This window comes from Phascolarctos cinereus, unplaced genomic scaffold (assembly GCF_003287225.1).
Source record: "Phascolarctos cinereus isolate Bilbo 61053 unplaced genomic scaffold, phaCin_HiC Scaffold_4;HRSCAF=312, whole genome shotgun sequence".
In the NCBI taxonomy this organism is placed as follows: domain Eukaryota; kingdom Metazoa; phylum Chordata; class Mammalia; order Diprotodontia; family Phascolarctidae; genus Phascolarctos; species Phascolarctos cinereus.
The window spans coordinates 262113255-262128542 of record NW_027555847.1 but is presented as its reverse complement, the minus strand read 5'-3'; the positions used below and the strand labels follow the sequence as shown (position 1 = coordinate 262128542).

The window sequence follows — 15288 nt, the reverse complement described above, 5'->3', positions numbered from 1 at the left end:
TTAGGAAAAGCCTTGTAGAAGGCAATAGTTAAGCCGATTCTGAAACAAAGATAGGGATTTTGAGAGACAGGGGTGAGGTGGTAATGGATTAGTTTATAAATCATGGGCAAAGGCACAATGTCAAGAGATGGAAACATCATCCATGAGGGAAAAGCAGGTTATAAGAGACTGAAAGGGAGAAATGGGAAAGATGTCTGTAAAAATATGCTAGAAGGCTTTAAGAAATTATTGCTTCTTTTGTTTTTTAACATTGCCTATATTTTTCAATATTTTTTCCCTCCTACTTCCCCTAGAGAACCATCTTTTTTAAAATTAAAATTTAATTAAAAAAATTTTTAATAGTACTTTATTTTTTCCAATAACATGTAAAGACAAATTTTACATTCATTTAAAAAAAAATTTTGGGTTTCAAATTCTCTCCCTCTCTCCCTTACCCAGAACCATTTTTTATAACAAAGAATTTTTATTTTTTAAATTTATTTTAAATTTATTAATTTATTTTAAACTTAAATACTAAAACTTAAATAGAAAATAAGAAAAGAAAAAAAGCATTGCCACGTGAAGAATTTTTTAAAAGAGGTGGAAAGGGGCAGCTAGGTGGCACAGTGAATAAATGTCAGGCCAGGAGCTTCTTCCTGAGTTCAAATCTGACCTTAGACACTTACTAGCTGTGTGACTGTGGGCAAGTCATTTTACCTTATTAGCCTCAGTTCCTCATCTGTAAAATGAGCTGGAAAAGGAAATTGCAAAAAGAGGGAGAAAAACCGTTCAGCAAAGCTAACTACCCCACCAACAGAGTCTAAGATTTCATAGAGTTCTACACCCACAATCCTCCATCTCTTCAAAGATGGGAGTAAGGTCTTTTCTAATATGGTGCTTGTCTTGGGGGACAAGCTTGGTCCTCACAATTTCAATTTTGTTCCTATTGTTTTATTGACATTGTTCTTTCTGTTCACATTGCTGTATACTTTGTGTATATGTTTTCCCTGGTTCTGCTCAGTTCACTTTGCAATCAAATCAAGCTTCCCAGCTTCTCGGTATTCATCATAATCATCATTTCTTAACAGCAACAGTAGCATTCCATTGCATTCATGCATGTAATGTGGTTAGTCATTTCCAAATTGACGTGCACCTTCTTTGTTTCCAGTTCTTTGTTACTACAAAAAGAGCAGGTAATAATTATTTTGGCTGAGATGACACCTTTCTTTCTGACATTGACCTCTTTGGGGGTAAATACCTAGCAGAGAAATCTCTGGGACAAAGGGTATGGATTTTTTACTCACTTTCTCACTTTCTTAGCATGATTCCAAATTGCTTTCTGGAATGGTTGAACCAATTCACAGCTATATGGAGGATTTAAAAAGCCAAACAGAGGCATTTATGCTTGATCCTAGGGGCAACAGGGAGCCGCTGGAACTTTTTGAGCAGGGCAGCAACATGGTTATACTTGTGTTTCAGGAATATCAACTTGTTAGCTATCTGGAGGCTGAATTGAAGAAGGGAGAGGCTGGAATCTGGGAATCTAATTAGGAAGCTATTGCAATAGTCTGGGAGAGAAATGAGGAGGGCCTGAACTAGGGTGGTGGCCATGAGAAAAAAGGAAGGGGAGAGATTTAAAATATGCTGTGGAGATATTTTAAACAAGACTCCTCACCATCTCTCAAACCCTGCACCTCCCCCCCCCCAAATCCAAGCTGTTGCCAAGGCCTATTGATTTCACCTTTGTAACATCTCTCAAATCCAAACATTCTCACCCCTGATACTGCCACCACTGTGGTCCAGGCTCTCATTACTCACGCCTGGACTATTGTAAAAGCTTGCTGATGGGTTTCCTGGACTCAAGTTTCTTCTCTCTCCAATTCACCCTCCATTTAGCTGCCAAAATGATTTTATTAAGGTGCAGGAGTGAATAGGGCACTAGACTCAGATTTAGGATGACCTGAGTTCAGATTGGGCCACTGACACTTACTAGCTGTGTGACTCTGGGCGAATCACCTAACTTCTGTCTGCCTCAGTTTCCTCATAAGAAATATGGTGATAATAATAGCACTTACCTCCCAGGGTTATTTTGAAGATCAATGAAATAATATTTGAAAAGTACTTAGCACAAGCCCTGGCATAAAATGTTTATTTCCTTCCTTCTTTCCTTCTTGGACCCGTGATTTCATTGATTATTCTAGAGAATTCCTGAGACTTAAACCCAGGTCTGCTTCACTCCAAGGCCAGTTCTCTATCATCTCATGCTTCTCTTTTGAATTGGGTCCAAATACACCAGGGATTCAAAGAAAACATAAATACCTACGCAGGAATCAGAGGATGATTAGAGCACGAGGTTAATTCAGTAAGAAGGAGAGACTTGAAAAGACTTGCTGTTCAAATAGCCAAGGGGACAGGAAGGAGTTTGAGATGCTTAGGACTAGCAGAGAGATAAAATAACAGGGAGAAAAACTCAGCCTGGAACAGGGAAAAAGCAAATTAGAACCAGAAAGGGAATCCAGATTCCTCAAAGGTCAGGCAGGAAGAAACTGAAGTCCAATATGGAGACGTCATATCCAATGATTTTTCTCATGTCTGAAAATGCATGACATTCTGGTGGCTGAATAGAGATTCCTTTCAGAAGAATTTCAGTAAGACTTGTCTCCTCACCTGGACCCAGTTGGATTCTGTGACTATTCTGTTTAACTGGAATTGCAGACAAAGGAATTTCTTTTGCTTTCAAGAATGGCTTGAGAGTATGTTGACAAGTGGCTTTCTAGGGAAAGCAGAAATGACTGGGAGGAGAGGACAGGGGAGATGAATGACGTAGGGGTAGGTAGAGACTGCATTCCTGAGGCTCCCCTCACAGAAGGAGCCCCAAGCTCGGGGATTTGGAAGAGGGGATGAATGGCATAATGGTGAAGAACAAACCAAGGGACTGGGAGGTCTGACCTCAACCTACTGTGGTGGGTGTAGTTCTTTGCTTATCACATTAAAACTGGAGCTCTACAAAGAAAAAATTCAACTGAATTTGACAGGTATTTATGAGAGGCAGCCTGGCATGGTGGGTAGAGAGCTGGGCCCAGATTAAAATGCAATCGGTAAATGTTCAACAAAATAAACAAAAATACAACATAACATAGATAAAGTTAATTTGTGGTTTTCTAAGCTAGTCTGTTCCCCACAGGAATCTATTGCTATTTGACTTTGATACCACCCCTTGAAACTCTTAAAGACTCTACATGTGGAGAAGGTGCTGATTTGCATTAGCAGAGGAAGTTTCTTCACCAGGGAATTTCCTATACCAGCGAAAACACAGGTCAAGTCCCCATCCCCTAACTTGTGTCAGCTACTGATGGTGCTGAAAAAACAAAAACAAAAACCCCAATCAGTGGAGATAAAGCTGGAAAAAAAAAGAAAAAAGAAAAAAAAGAAAAGAAACCTACACACAGCAAAACAAATCTTACCATGGCCTTGTGAGATGAGCAGTTCATCAGGGCTATTTGGGAATTTTTAGTCCTCAGTGAAGACATGAAGGAGGAAAATGGTGTTCTTGCCTCATTTCTGGGTTTTGAGTTGCTCTCGCCGAAGCATTGCTGATCCTCCTTCCTCCTCTCTTAGCCTGGTTTCACAGCATGCATCAGTATCACTGGGCATATGGCCAGATAGGGTTAGGATTTAATGTATATCCTGGGTTAATGGCTCTGTAGGCAGACATTGATCAGTTAATGGAACTGGGGATATTTTTCTGGAGGAAAGGAAACGATTCTGGAGGTAATAGGCAGGAGAGTATTGGAGCCAAAGATTGTCAAATTTTCAGTGCCAGCATTTACACCTTGGAATGCCAATACATACAAGTAAGGGTCTTGACCTATTGTTTTGTTGATTGTCTAAAGGTAAGAAAGTGTTAATAATTAATGGTTAATAATTATTAAACTTAAAGGTATGTGGCTATATTCTTCTCCTGCTCCTTCAGTCTATTTGTTAAACATTTACCAGCACACTCCTGGTGACCCAAGAGTTATCTTCGAGTGTTTCATGATTATCAATAGCAGGATAAGACTTTTTCTGCGTGACTCCATAGGGCAGAACAGAAACAATGGATAGACACGGCAAAGGTAGGCTGCCTCATGAGATAATGAGCTCTCCACCACCATAGGTCTTAAATGGATGTTGGATAACCATTGGGAGATATTATAGAGGGAAATCTTTACTTTAGCAAGCCTAAACTAAACGTCTGCTAAATTACTAGGTATTAGGGGTACAGAGGATTAAAAACAAACACCCTTTCTCCTTACCAACATTACTTTCTACTAGGGAGAAACAAGAAATACACAGACAAATCAATACAAGATCTATAGAAAGTAAATAGGAAATAATTGGAGGAAGTGCTACGATGGGAGCATGATGGGATTTGAACTGAGCCTTTAATGAAGATAGGGCCTGAAAGGGGAGGAGCGAAGAGGGATAGAATTCCAGGCCTACAAAAAAGTGTGGGGGTGAGAATAGAATGTAAGCTGCCTAGCACAGGACTGGTTTCGCGTGATGCCCTCAAAAACTTACATTCTATCCCAAAGTTTGCATTCTACGGATATATCAACACATGAAGTTTTATCAGTTGGCATGTATTGGGTGCTCAGGGAGTACTAGTACCTCTGGGGTGAGGGCTGCTCATCCTCCTTTGGTGTCTTTCTGCTGCCCAGCTCTCATGGGGGTCTACCCCAAGTATGTGAAGACTTCCTGGACAGAATAGGCAGATGTGAGCATTTTGTTTCAATGGGGCATGAAGGCGATGGAGAGAGAGTGGCGTGGAACTAGAACTATGGAGCACTTAGAGCTTCGTTAGACATTGAAGATGCCAAGGTCATCCACTTCATTCAGGCCAATTGTCTTGCCTTTTGTTTTGACACTGGACTTCAATGACTCTGGAAGGGAGAGAGTGAGACTGACTGACTTCTTGCACCTCTGCCTCATGTAAATCTAATTTCCGCTTGAGTCAAAAACAATCAGTAGTCGAATGGACCAGCGACTTTTCTAGGGACTACCCAGTTAATCAATTGATCAACAAACATTTATTGATCAATTACTTTGTGCTAGGCAATGTTTTAAGTGTGCACAAAGAGAAAAATAAAACAGTCCTTGCCCTGGAGGATCTTACATTTTAATGGAGGAGACAGTGGGTATATGTGTATAGAGGTACATGTGTACACATGTATACATACACATGCATATGCACACATACATATATGTATATATACACAGAGGGAAATGGGGCATGAACCCAATGAAGGGAGGGGGCATTTATTCTTTGCATGGGGAAATTACATTTGCAAAAAGGAAAGGATGCTTGCAGAAGCCTGGACTCTAAACCTAATGGCTAGAAAATGTAATGATCAGCGCCTGGCTTGCTTGTGGGACACTAACTCCTGGAATTTGCTTGAGCCAGGAGAATTATAATATAGAATCTAAGGACAGAATTAGAATGGATCTTAGAAATAATCTAGTCCAAAATCTTCATTTTTCAAAATAAGGAAACTGTGGTGGAGAGAGGCAAAGAGAGACATGCCTTGAGTCACAGAAGTCTGTGGTAGACTCAGAATTGAAACTGGTTTCCTGTATCCCAAGCAAATGCTCTTTCTACTAATACATTGCTTTTTCCTCTAAAAAGGACACTTTGGACTAATCCAGCCAAAATAAATGTCCAGGCCATTTGGATACCTAGCACAGGTCTGGGCCTATAGTGGTTGCTATGTCCAGACTTAGGAACTAGGAAGTTGATTATTTCTTGAGGAATTATCCTGTGGGAGGTGGGATAAAGTAAAGAGAGGGGTTATCCTGTTGTGGTGGTTTTATGGTTTGTTGTAGGGGGTCATCTCATATGAATTCACAGAGTTAGACCACCTCTAATCCAGGTATAGGCATTTATTAAGGATTGACACCCCTCAGAAGTGGGCTAGGTTCCAAGAGGAACCAGCAACTTAGTAAGACAACATGGGCAGATTTACAGTATAATGATACTGATTATACAACAGAAATTATGAATATTAAAAAGGCAGGAGGGATTTGTTATGGAATTAGGGAATGGGGAAGGGGTCTCTTCTATGGTTCGGTGGTCAAACATCCTTTCATTCTGCTTTCTGATTGGCTAGCTATTCTGGTCCTGTCTGGTCAAGATGGAGAGTTAGGTATCGTGGTCTTGTCTTGGGCTAAACGGATGATGTGATTGTGGTTGAGTACAAGGATGCACCTGTTCAAATATGTGAATTACATCTGGGGGCAGTGGTTAGGTAGGGGCAGTAGCTGTATTGAGTTTGGGGGCCTATGGTGTGGTTAAAGCCAAATTGTGTGGTCAAATCAGGGCATGCCTGCTGTTTGGTGGGGCTCATAAGGAAGTTAGAATATTGGGACTAGGGGCAGCTTTATTAGGATTCTATTACTGTCAGCCTGGAAGAATATGTTTTATAAATACAAGGCAATTCAGTTACTCTCTACAAGTTTGTGTTCAAAATTTGGAATTATGCGTTTCCCCTAAAAAAACCCAATATTATCCATCGTGTTTAGGATCCCAGGCCAGCCTACAAAAGCCTATTTTAACCTATAAAGGGCTTCCCTCTATGTGCTAGATATAGCATCAATAACACCTGGATTCAAATACTGCTCTTCATACAAACACTGTGACCCTGGACAGATGATTTATTTAATGTCTATGAGCCTCAGGCAGCTCTCTGAGCCTTAATTTCTAAATTATAGCTGTGGATGTAATGATAGATGTGTTGAGGAGTTTCCACACCAATGAAATGATCCTTTGAAGTAATCCTTATCCCTGAGAGGAAAAGCGTTGGGGTAGAAAGAAAAAGCCCAAGCCTTTGGAGTCAGGAGAGGTCTGGATTCAAATCCGGCCTCCAACATTTACTAGCTGTGTGAAGTTGAGTAAGTCACTTCATTCTCTGAACCTCAGTTTCTTTATCTGTAAAATGGAGATAATACCTCTATTTCTCAGGGTTGTTGTTCAGGTAAGATGATTTAATGCATACAAAAAAACTTTGTAAACCATATGTATGTATGGGTATAGATACATATGCATACATACTTATATGTATGAGTTATTATTATTAGCACTGGACTTCAAGTCTGAAGACATTTATTAGCCATAATGTGACTTCAGGCAAGTCACTTAACTTCTCTGAGACTCAGTTTCCTCATTGTAATAAGGGTTAATAATGCTTGCCCTCCTTATCTCACAAGGGTATTGTGAAGAATGCTTGGTAAACTGTAAAGTCATGTAAAGGTGAGTAGTTAGACTGTAGCTAAATAGTACTGTAGTAACCCTACTATAGAATCTAATCTAACTAGAGCAGAGATTTAAAGTTAGAAAGGGCTTCTAATCCAACTTCCTCATTTTACAATTTATAGATGAGCAAACCGAACTGAAGGTTCAGTGACTTGTCCAGGGTCAATCATCATGGACAGCAAGGTGGCTTTGGGAAAGTTTGTTCAGAGTTCCTAACCACTTGTGCAACAGTGGGAATGGAGACTCTCCTAGCTCCTAACAACTGGTGAGGAGGTACTCTAGCATATGATGGAGAGGGGGAGGGAAGGGAGTTATTGGAGGTAGAGAGTTGGGGGAGGAGGATTTAGGCAGGAGGATTATAATATAAAATCATCTAAGGTCAGAACTGGAATATACCTTAGAAATAATCTAGTCCAATCTCATTTTACAAAACAAGGAAACTGGTGGAGAGAGGTAAGGAGACATGCTTTGAGTCACACAAGTCCATGACAGACCAAGAATTGAAACCACTAAATTATAGGCCTCTGGAATCATAGATTTAGGGCCACAAGAGACCTCAGAGATAATTTTCAAGAGTTTCTAACTTTTTCTGTGTCATAGATGCCATTGGCAATGTGGTGAAATCTATGACCTTCTCAGAATAATGTTTTTAAATGCTATAATACATGAGATTACAAAGAAAACCATTTATACAATTACAATTATCAAAATATTTTTTTAGAAGTCCACATAATTTAGACTAAGGATACTTGATAGAGCAGCTCCCTTATTTTATAAGTGAAGACGTTGAAGCTCAGAGGCTTTTTCTAAAACTTCCCTTAACACCTGGGGCCTTGTTGTCTAGGAACAACCTACCATCTTTGTGGCGCACTCACTCGGAATATTCTTCCACAAGGTCCATTCCCCTTCTCTCATTGGTGAATTCCTTCTAGAGCCTCCATTCTGTGGAAGGACTCAGGTCAACCTGTCTTCAATCTCTCGTGGCCCTGTTCCCGACTTTCTAGATTTCAAAACTGTGCCTCAAAGTGGATTACTTTTCTCCGTTCTGTGTGTTGTCTTCCCACGTTAGAAAGTAAGCTCTTTGAGGGCAGGGACTTTATTTTTGCCTATATTTTGCCTATATGTTTAGCACAGTGCTCAGCATATAGTAAGTACTTCATAAAGATCTGTTTCCTTCCTTTCAGAGAAAAGAAATGTTTTGGCCAAGGGCAGGAAGGACAGAGGAACCCAGATATTCTGACTTCAAAATTGACCATATAGTGTCCTGTTGACCGTCCTCTCTACCCTTGGTCCCAGCCTGCTGTTCAATCACCCTTTCTCTTTTTTTCTAAGGATTCTAGGGTTTGTTCTGCCTGTTTCCTTTTTCACTGACATTCCTGCCTTATCATACTCACCACTCATTCATCTCTCCCCTATCACAACTGCTCCTTTCTTTTTATCTTGACACCCTTTGGAACAAGCACAATTTCCCATTCTGCTCTCCTCTCCCATCTAGTCCTTGAAACGATGTTGTACCCTTTCGAATGTCTCTTGATTTTTGTATGTTTGTTTGTTTGTTTGTTTACTGCTGCCTGTTCTCTTCATCAAGGATGTCTTTGATGCGTGCACAGATGATTTTAAGAAAAATTCTATGAGAACTGAAGTGTGAGAATCATTGCGAATCACCCAATGAACAATGGAGAGCTATTGAGTAGGCCTGAGTGGACTGCCACACATTATAAACAAGGAATTATGCAGAGGACATAGAGTAAAGGAAGTTGTTAAAAACACATATGGAAAAAAAAAAAGGAGCTGGGAGTGAGAGAGACAGCTGCTAGATAGTCCCTGGGATATGAAGGGAACTGAAGGAAACTGCTAGCATAGTGGGTTGACCTCCTGTGGTGTCCTTATGGAAGGATATGACAGAGTCAAACAGGATGAGTGGCTGAGATGGGTTTAGAATATAAATTTGTGAAGAGTAGGGATTGCATCATTCTTTGGATTTCTATCTCCAGGTGTCTGGTATATAGTTTGTACTTAATAACTGCTTAACCGTTAATTGATTGGGATTTACATCATTGGAGGGAATTCCCTCAGCAATGAGACCCTAGATTTACTGATATATGGAGTATAACTATGTAAGGGAAGGGGCCTCCCCCTCCAACCTCAGTTGATGTAGGTATAAGTGATGAGGGTTAATTTGTAAACTCCCTGATACCTTTACGAAGTTTGAATTAGGCAACTGAGTGAAATAAAAAGGAAGTAATAGGAAGGACGACCTTTAAAAGCCAGTTCTTTGAGTCTAAGAAAGAGACTCAAAGAGAAACTCGCAGGGGTCCTGTGCTCATCTGCGTAAATTCCATGGTGGTTAATGAAGGTAGCAGTGACATGAGTGGTCTGGCTTAAACCTCCTATCTACCTGTCTACATGTTTCCCCCTATAGAATTAGAACTTCTTAGAGCCAAGATGGCAGAGTAAAGGCAGGGACTCCCTTGAGCTGTCTCCCCAAACCTCTCCAAACACCTTTAAATAATGACTCTAAACAAATTCGAGTGGCAGAGTGCAAACTTCTTGAAGACAGGGACTGTTTCACATATCTGTATCCTCAGAGATTAGCCCAGTACCTGACATGCAGGAAATGCTTAATAAATGCTTATTGTCTGATTGTTCTGTTCCCTCACCTTGATTATGAACTCCTTGAAAACCTAGAATTGAACAACTATCACTGGCAGGGGACTGTTCAGGCATCAGCTTTTAGAAGCACAAATTTCCTCCTAGAGAGAGCAATACAGGGCCCATGGAGGTTCATGAAATGCAGAGGAATGCCACAGGAAGAGAGAGTGCCCCCCTCACCCCCACTCCAGACCCAAGTCAAGGCTCCTAGGGAGCTCCAGACTGGAACCCATTGAGGGAGGGTACAATCAGTCTGGTACTTGCCCCACTCTCATCCCAGTTGATTTGTCCCAGGTGCTGCAATTTCTAGTTATATCTCTGCTCCATTGACCTTTTCCCTTCTTTTAACTAATCTAGATCATACCCATTCTGAGGCAGTTAGATGGTATAGGGGATGGAATCATGGACCTGGAATCAGGAAGACCTGTGTTCAAGTCCAGGCTCTGACATTTACAAGCTGTTGTCACCTTGGGCAAGTCATTAACTTTAGTCTGCTTCAGTTTCCTCATCTGTAAAATGGGAATAATAATAAAGTAACCCTAGTTGCCAGGGTTTCTGTGAGGATCAAATAAGATAATGTTTGTAAAGCATGTTGCAAACGTTAACGTACCATATGAATGCTAGTTGTTGTAATTATTATTCTTCAAGGCTCAAGGTCTCACTTCCACCAATAAGTCTGCCTTGACAAGCCCAGCACAGCCCCCTCCAGATTATCCTCTCTGAGCTCCTTCAGTACTTACAGTGAGATAGAATCCTTCTGTGTCTTGGTATTCAACATCATCATTTCCCTGGTATTAACCCCCCCAAGTATAAAGAGACTATATTGTCACCTGTTTTCCCCAAAGTGCCTGGTACAGGGCTGGGCTCACCTTGGGACTAATTTGGATCTGGTCTCTTACCCACAGATTCTGAACATGGAAGATGACCAGAATTGGTATAAGGCAGAGCTGCATGGTGCTGAAGGCTTCATCCCAAAGAATTACATCCAAGTCAAGCCCCATCCGTAAGTTCATCCCCAGCTTCTCTGCCCCCTACCTCAAGCCCCCTACAGGGGCTAGCAGTAATATGCTCCACCTCTTTTTTTATAGGACTCATAATCTAGCAGACTGGACAAAGGGAACTCACACCCCCAGCCAAGTAGAGGACAATGTATCTTCTTATCTAGTGTTTGATTTGTTCTAATCAACCTCAAATTATAGAACAGTGGACCAAGGGCTGGAAAATCTGAGTTCTAATCCTGGGCTTTGCCTCTAACTCATTGGGGGAACTTAGGCAAGTGATTTCCCTTCTCTGAGGCGTCAATTTCTTCATGTTAGCTTGGATGATCTCTAAAGTCCTTTTCAGCCTACCTTTCTATTGCTTGAATCAACAAATGTCTACTGAGGCAGCCTGTCATAATGGATAGTGCTGGGCTTAGAGTCAGAAAATGTGGGTTCGAATTCTGTCTCCCATATTTCCTAGTTATGTGGCTGCTGGCAAACCACAACAACCCTTTGAGGTAGGTACTATAGGTATTATCATCATTTTACAGATGTTCAGAACTGAGGCTCAGAGAGGTTTGGTCACACAATTAGTGTTAGAGAAGGGATTGAAACCTAGATATCTCCTGATGCTAGGTACCCTTTCGACTAGACTGCACTTCCTTTCCTTAGTCATGGCAACTGCCTTATGGGGAAAATGAAGGAATGGGTTATTTCCACAGGAAAAAACAAAACAAAACTCCAAGAACCTCTCAAGTATCTCCTTCACCCCTACTGTGAACGCCAGAGAGAAGCTGTTAACTGCTTACTGCAAGAGGGAGATTCACTTTCTATCATTTCGTCTGCTTATTTTAAGCTACCACCTCCAGCTTCCTGTGCCTGATGGGTACTTTCAACACAAATCTCCAGAGCCTTTTATCATTGCCTTCCTTCCCTTGCCTTCTTCTGATCACCGTCTCAGGAGCCAGCCTCTTATCTGTCCACAGGCTTGAGATAATTTTCCCCTGTGCCTCTTGTCTCAGACTGAGAACTCCTCTAAGAGTCTGATAACCAGAATATATCCAACTAAGGGAGGTCACATGGTATTGGGTCTGCTGGTTTTATATAGAAGACTTAATTCAATGAATAATAGTCACAAGTTGCATTTATGTAACACTTAGCAGCTTATAAAATACTTTCACACATATTACCTCACCTGATCCTCACAGTAATCCTATGTAGGGCAGTTATTATTATCTTAATTTTACAGATGAAGATGTGGAAGCACAGAGAAGCAAAATAACTTGCCCAAGGTCATATACCCCATGGCTTAGGACTAAAGATCAGGATTTACGAGGACTAGATTCAATACTGGGGGCTTCTTTGACCATCCAGGTTATCCCCGGGGAATTTCTGACTTTGGCTTATGTCTAGCTCTCTAGAGGAAAGTTCCTATGCAAGTACTTGGGCTAACAATATAGCTAGTATAGGGCAGGCTTCATTTCAGGATAGGGACTGGACCTTATGGTTTCGCTGGTATGGTAAGGTGAATAAACTGCCTCTACCAATGCAATTTGGCATCTTTTTTGTCTTCAAATCTTCATTTGCAAGCCTTCATTTAATGCAACAAAAAACTTAAAGGACTCATATCTAGGGCTATAAACAATCAAATAAATTCTTTTCTTTTTAATATGCTACCATCTCCCTGTGGGGCCCTACATAGTGCTCCAGTCTTAAGCTATTCTAATATTGACACCTCCCCCACAAAAAAGGAGAATACTCAGTGTTGCTAGAAAGTCAAGTAATCTTTTCTTCTGGTGAGACCTACATTCCCAGGGGAATGTAGTCCTTAAGATTTGTAGTATTTGATTGGGGCCTCCCAGAATGAGAGAAGAACTCAGGGTTAATGTTTCAGATTTGTGCAGTCCGTATAGCTCAGTAGCAGTGGCTCAGCAAAGGCTGGGCTGGCTTCTCCATATCACGGCTCTGTTCTTTGATGCTCCTTGACTCAAGCTTTCACTTGATCCAGGCATGCGTTATCCAGTCCAGGAATTTCTTCATCACTTTGTTACTTACACTATCTCTGGGGCTAAGAGGATCCCTGGGGAGACTATCCGGATAGACTTTCCTGTCTGCTCCTCCCTCCTACCCTCTTTTGAAGGGAAAGTAGCCTAGGAAAGTAGCACAGATGTTAACTTCATCAGTAATTAGACATCATCTGGGTAATAAGTACCAGTGAACTTCACACTAAGGTGAGTTTAACCCAGGCATAATCTTGACAAAGAATTAACTGTGTAGAGAGAATCTCATACTTAAAAAAAAAAACAACCCCTTTTTTAGGAGATATCATCAATGCCATAAAAATTCATCAATAGACAATGAGAATTTTTGAACCTTGTACAAAAAAATTTCGAGCATTGACAAGGACTAGGAAGAGCTTGGATGGAGACAGGGGTGTGCTGGTATAGGTTTTACAACCAGTTCTGTGGCGGGGGTGGGGGGGAGGATGCCTACACAGCACTTTTAAGTTTAATCTGCATTATTAAAAATTTCTTCATTACTTTCTTAAGTCTAGACAATCAGGCACACCCTCTTCATAGAAAAACCAGGTTTCAAATCTACCTCCACTCTGAGGGGACCATTATAGGTTTTCCCCAGGGCATCTAAATTTAGAGGGCAATGACTGCACTTGACCTTCTTATCTGGCTGTGGAAACTGTTGAATTTAGGAACTGGCTAACAAAAATTAATTAGTGAAAGTAAGAAGCTGCCATATGGTGCTTCCTCCTCCTCCCCTTGTCACTGAGGCAAACCATAAGTGAAGCTTTCCCCACCCTGTTTCCAATAGCAGCATTTCAGTATCCTAGGGTCTCTTTCTCTCCCCTATCTTGCCCCACCTCCTTCATGGGGGGAGATTATGTTCCAAGGTCCAAGATTTCTCCTCAGGGGTATGCTGGAACCAACTCTAACCAACACTAAGAGAGTCTGGCTATAGAAGAGTCTGTGCATTGGGGACTAATAATAAATAAGATTGGAAATCATATTGGACTGGGTCCTAAATGCCAGGCTGAGGATTTTACAAGTTATCCTGGAAGTAACAGGGAATCTTTGAAGGCCATTGAGCAGGGGAGTGATGCTGGCAACAATAAACCAGGAAATTTCATGTGAAATGTGTTGTATTTCATGAGTTTCCCAATCTATTTTGGGGGACGAGTGAAGGCTGGAAGCATCTGACTTTCTGTCTTTTGTCTTCTTCTTCCTATTATGATGTCCTCATTTTCCTTCCTGAGAAACCTCACAGCTCAGGTCAAGGTCCCTGGTCATTTAATGTCCTATTTTATATAAACCATGTGTTTATATGGGGGAGGGATAGCAAGAGAAGAAGAAACTCCCTGACCTTCATCTCCCACCAACAGATGAATGGGAGGTAGTAGCATCAGCTGCCAAACTATAGCTTCTTGTTGATATAAAACAGGTACTCTTTAGGCCCCAGAATAGCCCTGGGGGATCTCCCATCTATGACTGATTCAACACGAAACTTTCCCCTGTGGGGCTCAGTGGGGTATGGGGGAAGAGGAGGAGTAGGAAATATGCAGGACAGCTCATCACAGACCTAATCCTGAGTTGACCAGACAACAGAGAAGGGAAAATGTCCATTTCTTCTTGACGCTAACAAGTCTGTCCTATATGCTCAGGGACATATATAAAACTCAGAGCAGGTGAGGCAAAAGAAAATGAAGACAAAGTCATCATCTCATTGGAAAGGGGAATTATATGCAGAAAACTGATATTGAACAGTCTTTATGTCTATGTAATACAAGATAGATATTATTTCATGCCACATGAGAAAACCCTGTGAGGTATTTACTCCAATTCATGGATGAGAAAAAAGTCTCAGAGACCTTACCCAAGATCACACAACTAGCTAGGGATGGAAGCAGGACCCAGACACCCCATCCAGCCCTCCTCCCACCGTGCAGGCTACTCTACCTCCTCCCTGTAGGCTTTGTGTTTATCTCCAGCAAGGCCAGCCATTTGCATGGATGATTATTTGCCAAGCAAGAGACTACCTGCTTGTATGATTTTTAAGGGTCCCGGCTTTCCAATCCTGTTGACTGCCTTTGTCTCCCAGGGGACAAAGCCTCTGGTCCCATCGTCAGAGGTTGGGCCTCTAAGGCAAATATTCTGGGAAGGTGAAGGAACGTGGTACAATGTAAAGGAACCTGCATTGGGAGTCAGGAGGTCCCACACTTCCACTAATTTACCTCGGGCATGTAGTTTTCTTTCTCTAGGCCTTGGTTTCTTCCTCCCTGGTAAAGCGAGAGCATTGGCCTAGTCACCCGGTGACTTCTACATTCTCTTCCAGTTATCATATTTCATGGTTCTAGAGGTAGAATCAATGCCTTCTATG

At 41.4% G+C, this 15288-nt stretch overlaps 1 protein-coding gene across 1 annotated transcript in view; it reads left to right on the top strand.

Annotated features, from left to right (window-relative positions):
- The window catches only part of GRAP (GRB2 related adaptor protein), a 62389-nt gene that overhangs the window by 4474 nt on the left and 42627 nt on the right, over window positions 1-15288 (top strand). Inside the window, exon 2 of the mRNA XM_021004551.2 lies at window positions 10825-10922. Coding sequence (XP_020860210.1) covers window positions 10825-10922 — 98 coding nt within the window. The remainder of the gene's footprint in view (window positions 1-10824; window positions 10923-15288) is intronic.